General features: G+C 42.0%; 1 protein-coding gene across 2 annotated transcripts in view; it reads left to right on the forward strand.

The window, feature by feature from the left end:
* Positions 1–654: 654 nt before the first annotated feature.
* Rnf216 (ring finger protein 216) overlaps positions 655–19401 on the forward strand; it is a 91259-nt gene continuing 72512 nt past the window's right edge. The window contains exons 1-6 of one of the 2 annotated variants that reach the window (XM_090329813.1): positions 655–780; positions 3779–3912; positions 8158–9006; positions 12513–12589; positions 14325–14427; positions 15547–15711. In XM_090329813.1, the coding sequence (XP_090185939.1) occupies positions 714–780; positions 3779–3912; positions 8158–9006; positions 12513–12589; positions 14325–14427; positions 15547–15711 (1395 nt within the window). In that variant the 5' untranslated portion in view covers positions 655–713. The remainder of the gene's footprint in view (positions 781–3778; positions 3913–8157; positions 9007–12512; positions 12590–14324; positions 14428–15546; positions 15712–19401) is intronic. The other variant, XM_090329814.1, reaches the window with a different exon arrangement.

The raw sequence follows: 19401 nt of genomic DNA on the forward strand, positions 1-19401 counted from the left end.
CCAACAGCATCTGAAATGCTGTCAAGGCAGAACATTACCAATAGCAGTGAAAGCTTATAAGTGGCACTCTGACTCAAAATGATACAGCAGTAGTGAAATAGTTCAGGGACAGCACCCAGGGTCTGAGTTCAAGTCCTAATACTGACCCCCCCCCAAAAAAAAAAGATGAAATATTTGACTGATGAGAAAGTTTGCTGGACACAGTGGCTGATGCCTGTAATCCTAGCTACTCAGGAGGCTGAGATCTGAGGATAGTTCAAAGCCAGCCCAGGCACTAAAGACCAGGAGACTCATCTCGAGTTAACCACCAGAAAACCAGAAGTGGCGCTGTGACTTCAGGGGTAGGGTCGTAGCCTTGAGCTGAAGAGCTCAGTGACAGCTCCCAGGCCCCCAAAAAGAAAGGATGTGGCTTAGTGTTAAGAATACTTTCCTAGCACACATGAGGCCCTGGGTTCGATTCCTCAGTACCGTATAAACAAAAACTGGATATGATGCTGTGTGTCAAGTGGCAGAGTGCTATCCTTGAGCAAAAACTGAAACTACATCACTCCAAAAGCCTGTACTCTGCCGTATACAGTCATTAGGTGTAAGCCACCAGCGTGTGACAAATACTCTTAATGCTCTTTTTTTTCCCCCCCATATGCTTTGGTACAGATGGTCATCATGTCTGAATCCTAAAAATAACACACACATATATATTACTGCATTGGAAAATGGCAGAGGGAAATAACAATGAAGAGATAATTCACTTGAACAACTTTCACTGCCACAGGAGACAAGGTAAGTTGTTTATTCTACTTGGCCAAGAATCTAGCCTGCTTTAGAATCCAGAAGTATTTTATTTTTAGATCTGAGGACATCAGGCATAAAAAGCATTTGTTAGACTAGTAGTGTGCCAGATTACACATATAGTCATGAATGAATTTTATCAATCCTCCCTCATACCGAGCATGGTGGCAAATGCCTAAATTCCCCGTTACTCAGGAAGCAGAGGTAGGAGAACAGTGCTTTGAGGCTAGCCTGGGAGAGGTTAGTTAGAACCCCAAGAGACAAAGCATGGTATTATATGTTTGTAGTTAGCTACTCAAGTGGTAAAGGTAAAATCATTACCCAGCTGGGCAAGATGGCTCACACCTATAATCCTAGCTACTCAGGAGGCTGAGCTCTGAAAATCATGGTTCAGGAGTCAAAGCCAGCCCAGGGACTTTAGTTAGTGCCTCTTCAATTAACCACCAGAAAACAAGGGAAGTGGTGTTGTGGCTTAAGGGGTAGGGCAGTAGCCTTCAGCTGAAGAGCTCAGGGATAACGTCCAGGCCCAGAGTTCAAGTCCCATAACCACACACACACACACACACACACACACACACACACACACATAAAAAGCATGACCCCAGGCAGCCTGGACAAAAGTGTTAGATCCTTTCTATAAACAAACTAAAGCAAAAAGGGCTGAGGCATGGCTCATTGGTACTGCACTTGCCTAGGAAGGAAGAGTCCCTGTGTATACCAGCCAGAAAAGGAAGAAATGAAATCTTACATAAGTAGATTAATATGCTAGTAATCCAACCTGTGAGTAGACAGTCATTGGATCTATAGAGATGGGATTAGGAGTGCTCCTGTGAGCTTATTTTTCCTACAACAGTTATAGGTACTAGTAAGTTTGCTTGCCCTCACATGATATTTCTTTTCTGTGTTTTTTTTCTGTTGTTGTTTCTCTCCCCCTCCCCCCACTTTCCACACCTTTCTTTCCTCCTCCCTCCCTTTTTACCTTCTTTCTTCCTTCCATTTTTTTCTCCCTTCTTTCCCCATGCCAGGGCTTGAACTACAGGCTTCTCCTTCTTGCTCAGCTTCTTCAAGCATGGTGCTCTACCACTTGAGCCACATCTTTGTCCTGGTTTTGTACATGGAATGCCATGGACTTTCTGGCCTGGACTGACATCAAATTTTGGTCCTCCAGATCTCAGGTCACCTGAGTAGCTAGACTTATAGGTTTGAAATCACTCAACTAGTTTGGATTTTTTTTTTTTTTTTTTTTTGCTAGTCCTGGCTTAAACTCAGGGCCTGAGCATTGTCCTTGGGCTTTCTCAAGGCCAGAGCACTACCACGTGAGCCACAGCACCATTTCCAACTTGTACGGAGGGATTGAACTCAGGGCTTAATCTGTGCTAGGCAAGCACCCTACCACTAGGCCAAAAGTCCTGGCTCCCAAGTTTGGTTTTTTTAAGACAGGGTCTCACTATGAAGCATTGATTGGCCTGCATAGTCCAGTGAGTTCTGGCTTGGAACTGAGATCTTCAGATCTCCACCTTCTGAGTAGCTAGGATTATAGGCGTGAGCCACCCACACCTAGCTTATATTCATTTCTTGTAAGTATCAACTTAATAGAAGAGCTATACTAGTTTTGTTTTCTTTTGTTAATAATATTTTGTGGTTATAAAGTCATTGCCTGGAAGCTGTGTCTGAGCTTCTTGCTTTTTTTCTTTCTCAATGCTATTGCTCTACCATTTGAGCCAAAGCTCTACATTTTGCTTTTTGGTGGTTAATTGGAGATAAGAACCTCAGAGATTTTCCTGCATGGGCTAGCTTCAAACTGCAACCCTCAGTTCTCAGCCTTTTGAATAGATAGTATTACAGACATGAGCTACCATTACCCAGCTTTTTATTTATTTATTTATTTTCTTATTTAAAACTGTTTTGGCCTGGAGTTTGGCCTAGTGGTCGAGCGCTTTCCTAACATGCATGAAGATCTGGGTTCCATTCCTTGGTACCACATACATAGAAAAAGCCAGAAATGTACCTGGCTAAAGTGGTAGAGCTCTTTCCTTCAGAAAACCCAAGGGCATTGCCCAGGCTCTGAGTTCAGGCACTGGGACTGGACAAAAAACAAAACAAAACAACAAAAACATTCTTAGCAGCTTTGTAATATGACATTCATGGCAGGACTCAAAGCAAGACAGAACCTTACAACTGTTTTGTTGTTGGTAGTGGTGGTGATGGTGGTGGTGGTAGTGTGTGTGTGTGTGTGTTAATTGCTGTATCTAGAATCTCTGCAGCTCACTAAATGAGATCATTGATTTGGGGGGGTCTTTTTTTTGATGGGTGGTAGTGCTAGGTCTTGAACTCAGGGCTTGAACATGGATGGTCCTTGGGCCTTCTCAAGGCTAATGCTCTCACACTTGAGCCACTGCACTACTTCCATTTTTTTCTATGTATATGGTACTGAGGAATCAAACCCAGGTCTTTGTGCATGCTAGGCAAGCACTCTACCACTAGGCTAAACTCCTGGCCTTTTTCTTTTTTTTTTTGGTGGGTCATGGGGTGCTACCTCTGAACTCTTCAGCTCAAGGCTACTGCGCTACCCCTTGATCCACAGCCCTACTTTCTGTTTTCTAGTGCTTAATTGGAGATAAGAATCTCACATTCTTTAATGCCTGGCTGGCTATGAACTTCAGTACTCAGATCTCAGCCTCCTGATTAGCTAGGATTACAAGTGTGAGCCACTGAGTTAAATCCCCGGGACTAGCACCAGTAAAGAGAGAGAGAAAAAAAAAGTTGATAATTTTTAGCCTATACTCTAGCACTATTAAGGGAAAACAAAATAAAACGAAACATGGAAACATAGCTGTTACTGCTTTAGTGTATGTGCTTTCAGGTGGTAAGTTAACAGTAGTTATCATAAACATTAGACTGTTAACACTCTTTGGGCCAAAATTGAATTTGCAAGAGTGAACGTGATTGTGTCAGTCTTCTAATAACAGTGTTGTTTGCCTCCTTTTAGACTGGATTAGTCTCAGAGATGGGCCTATCACCATATCAGATTCTTCTGATGAAGAAGGGATTCCAATGCTGGTCACCCCAGCTCCTCAGCAACATGAAGAAGAGGACCTGGATGATGATGTCATCCTGACAGAAGTGAGTTTTGTTCTACTTTCCCTGACAGCTCCAGAGCAGCTCTAAGATCTCTTTAACCTGCCTCTGTGACTGCTTGCCCTTCACAGAGATAAGTCATGAGTCCAACCTGCCTGCAGCAATGAGTATAGCTAACAATCTCCTATTCTCTTCCCTCAAAGTGAGGTGGGAACCTTTGCCTGCAGGGCAGGCAAAGTCTTGCTTCTTATACAAAATGTGATTTAGAATTAGAGATGTCTACTGCTTCATCAAAGATTTTCCATTCTATGACTCATTGTCCTCCCTCAATTAGAAGAGTGAGATATAACCTTATTCTTTTCAAATGAGACATCCATTTCAGGTTTTTTAATTCATATGATTGTATTCTGTGTAGAAATGGATGAGCTGGGGGCGTAGCTTGGGGAGCATACATGAAGCCCTGGGATCAATTCCTCAGTACCACATACTAAGAAAAAGTCGGAAGTGGTGCTCTGGCTCAAGTGGCAGAGTGCTAGCCTTGAGCAAAAAGTGTCTAAGGATAGGGCCTAGGCCTGAGTTCAAGTCCCAGGACTAGAAAAAAAACGAAAGAAATTGAAGGAGACCTTTATTCCTGAGGAACTGTTGTCATTAGTCTAATGTGTCCTCTCAGCTCTTTTCTGTTGAGTTTAATATGTATGTGTACATATATTATGTCCTTTGGAAATGGTTGTCTTTTATATTTTATTTATCTATTTATTTATTTATTTATTTTGTGGGTCATGGGACTTGGTCTCGGCCTGGGCACTGTCCCTGAGCTCTTCATCTCAAGGCTACCACCCTACCCCTGGGTTTTGGGGGTGTTGCCCCTGAGCTCTTCAGATCAAGGCTACCACCCTACCCTTGAGCCAAACCCCACTGTCTGTTTTCTTGACGTTAATTGGAGATAAGAGTCTCTTCACTTTGCAGATTTATTTTTCTTTAATTTCTGTGGGGTTTTTTTTTTTGAGGGGGGGGAGTTGAACTTGGCCTGGAGCTGTCCCTGAGCTCTTCAGCTCAAGGCTATGAATTTCTGTGTTTTTTGGTGGGGCGGGGGAAGCCCCACTTCCCATTTTCTAGAGGTTATTTGGAGATAAGAGTATCAGGTAGGGGCCGGGAGTTTGGCCTAGTGGTTAAAGTGCTTGCCTAGCATGCATGAAGACCCGGGTTCGATTCCTCGGTACCACATACATAGAAAAAAGCCGGAAGTGGTGCTGAGGCTCAAGTGGTAGAGCTCTAGCCTTGAGAAAGTCCAAGGACAGTGCTCAGGCCCTGAGCTCAAGCCCAGGACTGGCAAAGAAAAAGAAAAAAAGAGTATCAGGTGGTTTTTGTGCCCCAGCTGGTTTTGAACCTTGATCCTCAGATCTCAGCCTCCTGAGTAGCTAGGATTACAGGCGTGAGCCACAGCACCTGGCTTAAATTTTTATTTTATCAATAGAATAATTCTCTATATGCATTATTCTACAACTTGCTTTTGAGTTAGTGGCGTTTTCTTGGTGAGCTTTTCATATTGGGGGTTGTGGGGAAAGCCCTAGAGCCAGACTCAGTGGCTCATGCCTATAATAGTAGCTACTCAGAAGTCTGAGATCTGAGGATTGTGGTTCAAAGCTAACCTGGGCACTAAAGACTGTGAGACTTCTTTCTTATCTCCAATTCACTAAAAAAGTGGAATTGGGGCAGATACTCCAGGAGTAGGGCCATAGCCTTGAGCTGCAGAGCTCAGGGACAATCCCCAGGCACAGGGGTAAGGTGGTAGCCTTGAACTGAAGAGCTCAAGGACAGCCCCCTGCCCAGAGTTCAAAGCCCATGAACCCTGTTCCCGCCCCCCCCCCCAAAATAGCCCTTTTTTTGTTTTTTGTTGGTGGAAGTGTTAAGTTTTTGTTTTTGTTTTTTAATACTACTAATAATACAGTAGTGAATATCCTTATGTATGTCTTTTTTAGATACATAGGGTTATAGAATAGATAAGAAAAAGTAATACTGACTGGTCATATACATCTTTTTTTTTTTTTTTTTTGGTCCTTTTTTTGGTCCTGTGTCCCTGAGCTCTTCAGCTCAAGGCTATCACCCTACCCCTGGAGCCTCAGCCCCACTTTTTTGGGGGAGAGTGAGGGCAGGGCCAGGATTGGGAATGGAGAAATGCCTTGCTTTATAGAGTTTTGTTTTGTTTTGTTTTTTTGCCAGTCCCAGGGCTTGTACTCAAGGACTGTCCCTGAGCTTCTTTTGCTCAAAGCTAGCACTCTACTACTTGAGCCACTTCTGGCTTTTTCCGTTTATGTGGTACTGAGTAATCAAATCCACAGCTTCATGCATGTTAGGCAATCACTCTACCACTAAGCCACATTCCCAGCCTTTGCTCTACTTTTAATTTTGCTGATTGAGATTAGATCACTTTTTCTTTTTCTTTTTTTTTTTAAAGCCAGTCCTGGGACTTGAACTCAGGGTCTGAGTACTATCGTTGGGCTTTCTCAAGGATAGAGAGCTCTACCACTTGAGCACCACTCCCAGCTTTTTCTATGTATGTGGTACTGAGGAATCGAATCCAAGTCTTTGTGCATGCTAGGCAAGCACTCTACCACTAGGCCAAACTCCTGGCCCCAAGATTAGATTTCTTTTTTCATTGTTTTTTTGTGGGGCTTGGAGCTTGCACTCTGTCTGGGCCCGGTCCCTGAGCTCTGCAGTAGACTTGAAATTAGGGCCTGGGCACTGATCCTGAGTGCTTTTGCTCAAGACTAGTAGTATTATTTGAGTTCCACTTTGGTTTTCTGGTGATTAGTTGGAGATTAAAAATCTCACTGAAGCCAGGCATGGGGGCTCACACCTGTAATCCTAGCTAAGGAGGGTGAGATCTGAGGTTCACTGTTCAAAGCTGCACTAAAGAACATGAGACTTTTTTTTTTTTGTTGGCCAGTCCTGGGTTTGGGCTCAGGGCCTGAGCTCTGTCCCTGGATTTTCTCAAGGCTAGGGCTCTACCACTTGAGCCACAGCACCACTTCTGGCTTTTTGCTACATATGTGGTACCGAGGAATCGAACCCCGGTCTTCATACATGCTAGGCAAGCACTGTACCACTAGGCCAAATCCCCAGCTCAGAACATGAGACTCTTATCTCTCTCTTAACCACTAGAAAACCAGAAGTGGCTCAGTGGCTCCCAGGGTAAGGCAGTAGCCTTGAGCTAAAATAAAAACAATGAAAATAAAAGTCTCCCTGACATTCCTGCCAGGGCACCTTTGAGCCACAATCCTCAGATTTCAGCCTACGGAGTAGATAGGATTACACGGATCTGCCTTTGAACCAAGATCCCGAGATTTCAGCTTCCTGAGTAGCTAGGATTATAGGCATGAGCCACCAGTGCCCAGCTCAGAATTCTTCTAGTTTTTCGAAATCTTCAGTGTATAATATATTCAGTATCTAGAACTGTTGATCCTAACTACTTTCCTAGTTTTCTAGTATTTTCTGGCTTCATGCTCCTATCACATTCCTTCTCTTTGTTCTTTTTTTGGGGGGTGGGGGTCAGTTATGAGACTTGAACTCAGGGCCCAGACTCTGATCTTAAGCCTTGCTGTGCTCAAGCACTCCACCGCTTTAGCCACAGCACCACTTCTGGTTGTTGAATGGTTAGTTGGAGATATGAGTCTCAAGGTTCTGGGAGTGGGGGGGGCATGGGTGGCTTTGAACTTCAATCATCAGGTCTCACCCTCCTGACAGTAGCTAGGATTACAGATAATGAGTCACCAGTGCCTGGCTTAGTTCTTTCATGGTTTTTTCTGCCACTGATTTTATTTTAGTGGTCTGGGATATCAGATTATAATTCAAGTTGTAACTCAAGTATCTATCCATGAATAGCTACATTGATTTTTACAGATGGTATAGCATGATCAAATTTCAGTGTTAAGATACAAGAATGCAAAGAGCAAGTTTTATTGGGGAGAAGGATTTTTTTTTTTTTTTTTGCCAGTCCTGGGCTTGGGCTCAGGGCTTGAGCACTGTCCTTGGACTTTCTCCAGGGCTAGAGCTCTATTGCTTGAGCCACAGCACCACTCCTGGCTTTTTGTTACGTATGCGGTATCAAGGAATTGAACATGGGTCTTCGTGCATGCTAGGCAAGCACTCTACCACTAGGCCAAACTTCTGGCCCTGTTTTTGGTTTTATTTTACTTCTTGTCCTTTTGGAAGCTCAATATAACTATATAAGAAGTCTCAGACAAAGGAAAGAAATTTAGTCCTTATTACTAAATTTTCCTTTTTTCTTAGAGAAATAAACCTCAGGCATCCCGATCCAATTTCATCAAACCAGCTGCCCAGTGGCAAGATCTGAAAAAATTGAAAGAAGAGAGGCCTAAAAGTTCTAGAACAGCATGTGAATCAGATAACAGGTATTTTTCATTATGTAACAACTCATTGTTTAATTCTGGGACACAGGATGATTCCGAAGATGACTATGGTGAATTTCTGGACCTTGAGCCTCCTGAAGTCTCCAAATTTACCAAGTCAACTGGCCACAGAGAAAGAGAACCCATGCCTGGACCAAGTCATAACCAAGTAGCAAATGACATCATCAACCCTAGATCAAAGCAGAAAGTCATTATATTGGAAGAAAATATCCTTCATTACCCCCAAGATGATCATTTGGAAATTGAGAATCAGTCATCTGATGACTCAGAGTCAGAGTTCTTACCAAATCTGGGAGAATCAGCTACCTCAGTAGAGGATCAGGCCATTGAAGACTACTGGATAGGCCATCCTTACTTCCAGGCTCTCAACCAACGCCCCCTGGAGATAACAAACCAGGTCGTTCCACAGGATCGGCACCCTAAAACAGAGCTGGACCCTTTGTTTCAGCATGAACTCCCAGAGCCAGCCTTTTCAAGGCCAGTTTTTCCAAGACCAGACCCCCAGCAGGACAGCATCCCAAGCCATGATTCTCCTCAGCCTGCCGATCCTCTTGAAGGGCTTGAAGACCAACAGTTAGCTGTTGACAATGAAGAGCCAGGACCAGCCTTCCCGCTACAAGAATCACAGGAGGCCAATTTGGAAAACCTCTGGGGGCAAGAACCTGTTGAAGTTGACCAAGAACTCATTGCACTATTAGTGAAAGAAACAGTAAGTTTTATTTATTTATTTTTATGATTTAGATGACTATAAGTGGTATTATGGTTTTTCTTTGCAAAAACAAGAAATTTGTTTTTACTGAGAAGTATATAACTTGATGACTAGAATAAAAGGAGAAAACAAAAGGGAAATGAAATTAGGATTCCTTACTTTATCCTCTAGAAAGTCCTCTGAGAGCCAGGCTGTGGTGGCTCATGCCTGTAATCCTAGCTGCACAAGAGGCTGAAATCTGAAAACTACTGTTCACAGCTAGCCCGGGCACTAAAGTCTGTGAGACTCCCTTTTTCTTTTTTGGCAAGTCCTGAGGCTTGAACTCAGGGCCTGAGTGCTGTCCCTGGGCTTTATTATTATTTTTTTTAACCAGTCCTAGAGCTTGAACTCAGGGCCTGAGCATTGCCCTTGGGATTTTCCTCAAGGCTAGACCTCTACCACTTGAGCATCACTTCCAGATTTTTCTATTTATGTGGTACTGAGGAATGAAACCTGGTCTTTGTACATGCTAGCCAAGCATTCTACCACCAGGCCAAAATACCATCCCCTGTCCATGGACTTTCTCAAGGCTAGAGCTCTACCACTTGAGCCACAGCACCATTTCCGGCTGTTTTCTATGTATGTGGTATCAAGGTATTGAACCCTGGTCTTTGTGCATGCTAGGCAAGCACTCTACCACTAGGTCAAACTCCCGCCCCTCCTTGAGACTCTTATCTACTAGAAAACCAGAAGTGGCACTGTGACTCAAGGGGTAAGGCAGGAGCCTTGAGCTGAAGAACGCAGGGACAACGCCCAGACCCAGAGTTCAAATCCTAGGACCAACCCAAAAAAAAAAAGAAAAAGGAAAAAAATTGTAGGTACTAAGTTATACATCATGTTATTGATATCACTACAAACCCCACAGTTTTCTCAAAGCCGTTGAGTTCATTCCAAATTCAAAGTAAAACAGCAGATTTATTGGATAGGACCTAGAACAGTGCTGTTAATTACAACAGCCACTAACCCCTATGGCTGTTGATACTGAAATGTTTGACAAAGTCATAAAATTCCTTTTCCAGCATATTAGTCACATATGTCAGTATACACATGTAGCTAACAATAAACACATTAGAGTATTTCTGTCAACATAACAGTTCATTTGGATAGCTGCTGTGAGGAGTGACGCAGGACGGAATGTCCAGAGTTAGCTGGGATCTGCCTTTTAAGAAGTCTGTTTTAGGGGCCAGGAGTTTGGCCTACTGGTTAAAGTGCTTGCCTAGCATGCATGAAGACCCGGGTTCGATTCCTCGGTACCACATACATAGGTAAAAGCCAGAAGTGGTGCTGAGGCTCAAGAGCTAGAGCTCTCGCCTTGAGAAAGTCCAAGGACAGTGCTCAGACCCTGAGCTCAAGCCCAGGACTGGCAAAAAAAAAAAAAAGAAATAAAGAAGTCTGTTTTACTAACCAGCTGGAAAGATCTTTACCAGCAATATGTCCTAATATCCAGTCTGTATATACAGGGAGCCCAAATCCTATCAAAATTAATAAATTAACTAGAGAGACTTCCTTTGGGGGGGGGGATCAGTCCTGGGACTTGAACTCAGGGCCTGGGCACTGTCCTTGGGATTTCTCAAGGTCAGTGCTTTACCCCTTGAGCCACAGCACCACTTCCAACTTTTTCTGTGTATATAGTAGCAAGCTATTGAACACAGGTTTTCATGCGTGGTACACAAGCAGTCAGTCTACCACTAGACTACATTCTCGGCCCAAAGAGAGACTTCTTAAAGAGGTAAGAGTGGCAGAGAAATACATGAACAAAAATACTCATCATCCCTGACCATAAAAGACATTTAAATCAAAACAACTCTGAGATTCCATCTCACCCCAATAAGATTGGGCAACATTGTGAATTTGAACAACAACAAATTTTGGTGGGGATGTGGGGAAAAGCAGCCCTACTGCACTGTTGTTGGGAATGTAGACTAGCACAACCACTTTGGATAGCAGTCTGGAGGTTCCTCAAAAAACTAAACATAGACCAGACCTTCCCTACAACCCAGCCATATACTCCTAGGCATCTACCCTGAACATCAAGAGACAGGATATGATGACGACACTGCACATCCGTCTTCATTGCCACACTATTCACAGTAGCCAAGATATGGAAACAGACCAAATACCCCACAAGAGATGAATGGTTAAAAAAAAAATATGTTATCTATATACAATTGCCCATAGCTGTTAGAAAGAATAAAATGTCATGTACAGGGAAATGGACAGAACTAGAGCAAATCATGTTAAGTGATATAAGCCAAACTCGGAGAGACCAGTGATGTATTTGTTCTTTTAGATGCAGGAGCTAGATCTAAAGTACACTGGGACATGAAAAATTATACAGGATTCTAGATACTAATACAGTGAGACAAAAAGAGGGGACTTTCTAGGAAAACACAAAGGCCCAATACAAAGTGCTTCCTCATGTTTATATAAAATATGTACTGAAACATACAGAAACAAGGGACCTCTTTTTTTTTTAGTGTTTTTTTTTTTTAATTGCCTTTAAGTGTACATCTTCTGAAGGGTTGAGGGGGAAGTCACAGAACTCAAGGGAAAAAAGGTGAAAAAGTATAGCAGTGGAGCTCACTGGACAGTGATGAAAGTGAACTATACAACTGTTGAGTAGAGACAGGAGGGATCTGGAAGAGAATGAGGGAACAGAAGACACTGCATGAAAGGATATGTACCCATTACCTGACTCATGTAATTGTAATCCCTGTATACATCACCTCTATATTAACAATAAACTGAATTAATGAAAAAAAAAACTGAAAGAGGAACTGTGGCTCAAAGTAGTAAAGTGCTAGCCTTGAGCAAAAGAACTCAGGGACAGAACACAGGCCCTGAGCCAGGTGCTGGTGGCTCACTCCTGTTATCCTAGTTACTCGGGGCTGAAGGCCAAGGATCACTGTTCAAAGCCAGCCAGGCCATGAAAGTTCGAGTCTCTTATCTCCAGTTAATCACTATGGCTTAAAGTGGTAGAATGCTAGCCTTGAGCTGAAGAGCTCAGGGATAGTGCCCAGGCTCAGAGTTCAAACCCCCACCACTGACCCTCCCACCCACCCCCAAAAAAACAAAAAAAACACAGAATTCTCAGTAGCTTTTGATGTTGTTTATGTGCAATACTTAGTAGAAACAGATAGAAATCTGTGTTAATTCTACTTCACCTAGGTTTATTAATCTGGCCCAGTAAGTTTTGAGCCTTTTGAGTAGCAGGCATGGGATTATACCTTACCTATCTACACAGGGATGCTCAGTATTTGTTGAAAGCATGAAAAATGGATAGCTAAATGGGATAGAGGGCCAGATGACTTCTAGGACCTTTCTAGTCTTTATCTTCTGTATGAATCTGGAGCCAAGACTGAATTTTAACCCAAACACAACACTTTTACAGTCATTAATTATTTTATGTATTTTTTGCCATTTGTCATTGTAATTTCAGAATACTATATGATGTTATTTCTTCCTAGGAAGCAAGATTTCCAGATGTAGCAAATGGGTATATTGAAGAGATAATTCACTCAAAAAGTTACTATGATTTAAATGTGTAAGTATTCTATTATATTTTTTAAATTTTATCATTTTAACCATTTTTATAAGTACACAGTTCAAAGCACATTCATGTGATTGTGCAACCATCTCTACCATCCATTTCAAACTGAAACTTTGTCCCCATTAAATACTAAATTCCCATTCTCTGCTCTCCTAGCCCATGGAATCCCCTATTTTTTCTGTCTCAATTTGACTACTCTAGGTATCTGATGTAAGTGGAATCGTTTAGCATTTGTCTTTTTCTGACTGGTTTGTTTCACATAGCACCATGTCCTTGTAATGATACTATATTAGTTCTGAAGTTAGTCATGTCTAGACCTCTTTTGGTTCTTTTTTTTTTTTGTCCTGGAACTTGAACTCAGGGCCTGAGCACGGTCCTTGTGCTTTCTCAAGGTGAGAGCTTTACCACTTGAGCCACAACACCTCTTCTGGCTTTTTCTATCTATGTGGTACTGAGGAATCGAACCTGGGTCTTAGGTAAGAACTCCACCACTAGGCCAAACTCCTGGCCCCCCTCTTTTGGAATGGGGTGCTGTTATGGAATTAAGATCCCTAGTTATTTCTGCCCTTCAATACTGCCTGTGTTTAGTCAAGATGTTAAAAAATACTTTCTTGACATAATTTTAACAGTGTTCTGCACCTACCCTGCCTGTGTAAAAGTGGTAAATATTTTTTTATGTACAAATATCCTAAAGAATAAAAATGAAAAATTAGCCAAGCAGGATCCTGGGGCAGAAGAATCGTAAGGCCAGTCTGGAGTACGTATTGAGCTAGCCTAGGTTATACATTGAGACCCTCTCAAACAAAAACAAAAGAAAATTCAGAGTTAACATAGGTGTGCTATTTTTTGTTTGTATTTTTTGGGAGGGGGGCGATTTGTTTTGCCACTCCTGGGGCTTGAATTCAGGACCTGTGCACAGTCCTTAGGCACTTTTTGCTCAAGGCTATTGCTCTGCCACTTGAACCACAGGGCCACTTCTGGCTTTTCCTATATATGTGGTAGCAAAGAATGGAACCCAGAGCTTCATGACATGCTAGGCAACTACTCTACCACTATTCTCCCATCCCTTGGGGGTTTTTTTGTGCCCATACTGGGCTTTAGCTCAGGGCTGGTGTTCAGCCCTTGAGCTCTACCACTTGAGCCACAGCTCTGCTTGTGGCTTTTTTGGTAGTAAATTGCAGATAAAAATCTCACAGACTTTCTTGCCTAGGCTGGCTTTAAGCCACAGCCTCCTGAGTAAGTAGGATTACAATGTGAGTCACGGGTATCTACAAGAGTAATTACTTTTGAATTCTCCAATTCCATACAGTTTAACCAGTAGTAATTCAATGACTTCATTGCATTAACAACCAACAAATAAATAAGCTTCATAGGACTTGGTCTTCATCAGCATGCTTATTCCTACTTAAACTAGCAAACAAAAGCTATTTGTATATTATTACAGTTTAGGTTTTCTGCACTACAAATGCCTTAATTCCGTTTTGTTTTGTTTTTTCTTATAGTTATGTTTTATTTGAGATAGTCTCACTGTGTAACCCAGCCTGACCTAACTTGCCTTTGTCTCCCAAGTTCTGGGATTAGAAGAGGGTACCACCACTCCCAGTGCATCCTTGATGGACTGGCTGTCCTTTGTCTCCAGGGACTTTTATTTTTCAAAAGGTGCATTTGAATCAGTGGTTAGTTTTGGGATTTGAAAGCAGTTCAAAAGTAACACCATGTGTTTTTGCAGACTTTGCAATTTTCTTCTGGAAAATCCAGATTATCCAAAGAGAGAAGATAGAGTCATTATCAACCCCAGCAGTAGTCTGCTCGCCAGCCAAGATGATATAAAGGCAAGTGTACCATCTATACCTGGAACTGCTCTGCCTTTTTCGTCATCTTTATTTATCAACAGAAGTACATATTTAGGACATCATTTTAAAGACTAGAAATAAAAATGGAATTTCAGAATGTAGTCTTTCAATGGAATCCCCCTCCCTGTGCCTCTTTGAACTCTAGATTTGACTCAAAGGAGTCTTCTTTCACTGTTAGTCTTTTCCCTCGCCCACAAAGTAGTAAGTCTTCTCTGGCTTAAAACCAACAAAGCTGATTCCTAAAAGTGAAACAAGAATTGTCCATGATTCTTTGTTTAGAACTATCCTTCTTAACATTTTATTTATGAAATTTTCAAACACAAATTGAAATTGAAATTTTTTACGCTGTAATCACCTTTATGTTCGCCACTCATGTTAATGAAAAATACATAAATTTCACTTTGTCACGCTTTGTCATCTGTCTGCCCAACAACACATCTTTGTATTTCATTTCATTACAATGTTTTTCATGGTAAATTACAAAAGCATTACTATGCCTCCTTGTAAATACTTCAGTTTGCAAATCAATACCAGGAGTTTAATATCTATTTAGAGTATGTTTGTCCTGGTAAAAGGTTTGCGTAGAATTTATATACTTGTTCATGTCAGATGTAAAGTTTGGTTCTTTAAACATTTGATCATTATCTTCATTTGTGATGTAAACTAGCATTTAATATGCTGTGTGGAAAGGATGATTCTGACCAACCATAATTAAGGTCTAGCACTTGATCTTCCACAGATTTTTTACTTCCTCTGTTATGTGTTCTGGAGCAAGGGTAAAGTTGATATTTATGTTTTAAACAGTTTGAAGAAAGAAAATGGCTGAAAGTTTGAGTTCAGGTCCTAGTAATAATTCTTTACTAATCTGACTAGTTTTACTAGTCAGACTTCAGGCAGATGTTTATCCTCTATGACCACCATTTCTCTGTCTCTGTTGCAGAAATACAGAGTAATTCTTCTGAGACAAAACAAAATTAGTATTTTCTATCACATTTAACTTTGGAAATGATTTTTTTCATCCTGTAGGAGGGAGGGTGACATGTATGATCATGGCTGCATGAACTATTGGCTTCTAACTTTGTGCTTCTCTCACTCCAGCTGCCTAAGGTAGACTTCTTTGACTTTTCCACATTGACTCCTCTTGACCAGCGCTGCTTCATCCAGGCTGCTGACCTCCTGATGGCTGATTTCAAAATGCTCAGCAGTCAAGACATCAAGTGGGCCCTGCATGAACTCAAAGGACACTATGCAATAACTCGAAAGGTGTACTCTTTGGTCTTTCCATTGGGTTACACTTGTTTACTTCTTTGTGGGACAACAATGAGGACTGGGACAGTTTGTGATAGCAAAGAGCTAAGAAATTTGTCAGAGTAAAGATAACAGACAAAGGTGTTATCTGGCCAGAAAAAAACTAAATGGGTAAAAAATTCTACATTAAAGCCACCTACCAGTGTCTCACACATGTAATCTTAGCTACTTCAGAGATTTGAGGATTGAGGTCCCTAGCCAGCCCTGGCAGAAAAGTCCACCATAGCACTTTTTTTTTTTTTTTTAATGCCAGTCCTGGGACTTGAACTCAGGGTCTGTGCACTGTCCTTGGGCTTTCTCAAGGCTAGAGCTCTAACACTTGAGCCACAGCACCATTTCCAGTCTTTCCATATACATAGAAATGTATATGGTACCAAGGAATCAAACCCAGGTCTTTAGGCATGCTAAGCAAACACTCTACCATTAGGCCAAACTCCTGGTCCTCCATGACACTCACCTGTAGTTAACCAGCCAAAAGCTGAAAATTGGGGTGTGATTTGAGTGATAGAGAGCCAGCTTTGAATGGAAGGAATAATGTCATGGACCTGAATTCAAGCCCCACCAAAACAAAACAAAAAATACATTAGAGTCAGAAGTTCCAGTTTGATCATAAGACTTTTGGAGTGATAAGCTAAATGTGGATTGCAGAATGACTAGGATTTGAAAGATGTGTCAATCTTATTCCTTCCTGAATTGCTCTAATTTGGGACAGTGACACACCATCCCCCAGGTGTCTTAGTTTTTAGTTACCTGAGGAAATGTCTATGAGAAAGGAACAGACATTTGTGCCCAGTGAGGATGCTTTCCAAAAGAAAAATCAGCTCCTGAAAGCTGCAATTTCCCTGAAGGCCTGAGGGAAAATACCACATGTAGGCCACAGTTCTAGTGCTTAGGGAGGTGTTGCAGCTAGTGGGTTGCTGAGACATACTTGTTTAACAAGGCTGGCTGTGCAGCTCCTGTTAATTGTGACTGTCAACTTGGACAGTGTGAGCAGGGACAACATTTGTCCATACCACTTGCTTCCTCTACTGTCTTCAGCTTTTCTGCTGCTCAGGTGATTATGATACTCAGCTAACACTGATATTTTCCCCAGATTATAGGCGTAGATTTATTTTAATGATTAAAATATGCACCAAGTATTTTAAGTGAGGCTATTTCAAGTGAGGCCCAGGTGAAGGTGGCTTGTGCTGAGTCTAGACTCAGCCCCTTCTTTCAGATTGCCAAGATTGGGGCATTTGTCAGCAAGCTCCTAATTATGGATTGATTTTAGGTAAAATTACTCTGAAGGAGTAATTCTTACTCTTATCCTTCATTCTATAAAATAGGGAATGCCTGTACTGTCATTAAAAAGTGAGCTTCCCGAGCCAAGAGGGTGGCCTAGTGGTAGAATGTTGCCGCATGCACAAAACTCTGGGTTTGATACCTGGATACCACATACACAGAAAAGGCCAGGAGTGGTGTTGTAGCTCATGCGATAGAGTGCTAGCCTTGAGAAAGCCCATGGACAGTATCCAGGCCCTGAATTCAAGCCCCAGGACTGCTTCCCCCACTCCCCACAAAAAAAAAAAAGTGAGCTTCCTGTAAAGTAATGACTACAGGCAGAAAGGGCTCCTTGATGCCTGGTGTTTAGACTGTGCCTAATCCTTCACTGCCCTGGGACTTAAGCTTTTTCGGAGCTCCAGAAGGGTTCAAATGAGCAGAGGTTAGCACCATAGTTAAATGATAGAGCATGTGCTTAGCATGTAGAAGGGTCTAGGTCCCATCTCCAGCATCCCAACACCTCACTCCCAGAGATCAGCATCCTTGTCCTAGGAAGGTAAGAGGGACTGCACACCAAAGTTTGGTCATTTCACAGACTCTTCCCTTAAGAGGATGTAGGGCTTTGTGGTTTAGTTCTGGCTCATCTTGAATCCACTGTCATCCTGAGCCAGCTTAAACATGGAGATTTATCCAAATGGTTTCCTGAGCTCTTTTCTGCAGCTCTACCTATGTGATTTTAGTAATACTTTGTGTAAAGAGGTGCTTCCTTCTTGTCCCGTTTATCATGTTTCTCTTTACTGTTTTTGTTTAAAAAGACATCTTGTTTCAGTGGGTAGTTTGGAAATCTCAGAGTATTTTGAAGTAAGATGAATCCAGACTGGACTGAAGAGAAGTATTTAAGGCGACATACTCTTAGGAAGAGTTGAAACAGGATGTGGCCAATTCAACTGGGGATCTGTCATTGTTATATGTAAATGGTTAAAAAAAAGTCTGGTACAGAGGATAGGACTGTTATGTGGACATGTTGTAGAAAACATATCCAGGGATGATTTTGAATTGCTCTGTCACTCAGTTTTTCACTGCAGCTGGACCTCATTTTCACTTTTTATTGTAAACATCCTAAAGGTTGTTCCTTGGGCTAGGAGTTTGGCTTAGTGGTAGAGTGCCTGCCTAGCATGCACAAAGACCTAGGTTCGATTCCTTGGTACCACATACATAGAAAAAAGCCGGAAGTGGTGCTGAGGCTCAAGTGGTAGAGCTCTAGCCTTGAGAAAGTCCAAGGACAGTGCTCAGGCCCTGAGCTTGAGCCCAGGACTGGCAAAAAAAAAAAAAAAAAAAAAAAAAAAAAAACACCTCAAGATGTCTTCACTTTGCAAGAGAAAAAAAAAAAAAAGGCTGTTCCTTGTACACAGCAAGGAAACTGAAGCTCAGCAAAAGGCTGTGCTTCTATTAAAAATACCTAGCTAGTATTGAGCTGTGAATGTGGCTTACTGGTAGAATGCTTGCCTTGTATGCATAAAGCCCTGGGTTTGATTCCTTAGTACCACATAAACAGAAAAATCCAGAAATGGCACTGTGGCTCAAGTGATAGAGTACAAACCTTGAGTAAAAGAACAGGAACAGTGCCAAGGCCCTGAGTTCAGACCTTGGAACTGCCTCCCACCCCCATCCCAACCCGCCCTCTCCCCCCGCAAAAAAAAGCCTAGTCTTCAGTAGTCTTTTAAGTTTCATCATAACAAATTTCTCAATGCAATTCTAACACAAAGTATAGGAAGGATAAGCCCTGAAAAATAACAATTGTCAACCTATATTAGTGTACCCAGTGAAGTTATTCATAATTCAAGGAGAAATAAAAGCCTTTTTGAAGGAGTGACAGCTAGCCAACCCCTCTCACTAGAATGTCTTTCCTCACTGTGGCTAGTCTTCCATACTGATGGAGTTGCTGCCTCACAGATCTTCCTACTGATATTAATGTATGTGCACTATGTGAGCTTTTTCCATAGCTCATATTAGCAGTACAACATCAGGGCCCTCTGTTTATACTTTTTTTTTTTTTTTTTTGTAGTTTGTAGTCTTCCTTTCCGAGTCGGAGTAGCCATAGACCAGCTCAGGATTAGCAGCCTTCTTTCTGTGTTTCTCTCTCTAGTTTCCTGCCAACTGCCACCTCCTTCAGAGTTTTTCAGTGTTTTTTTGTTTTGGGGTTTGTTTTTTTTGTGTGTGTGTTTTTTGTTATTTTGTGGGTCATGGGTCTTGAACTCTGGGCCTGGGCACTGTCCTTGAGCTCTTTAGTTCAAGACTAGAACCCTACCCTTGGAGCCACAGCTCCACTTCTGGTTTTCTAGTGGTTAATTGAAGATAAGAGTCTCATGGTCTTGCCTGGGCTGG

The sequence above is a fragment of the Megascapheus bottae genome, chromosome 3, assembly GCF_031878675.1.
Source record: "Megascapheus bottae isolate mThoBot1 chromosome 3, mThoBot2.hap1, whole genome shotgun sequence".
Classification (NCBI taxonomy): domain Eukaryota; kingdom Metazoa; phylum Chordata; class Mammalia; order Rodentia; family Geomyidae; genus Megascapheus; species Megascapheus bottae.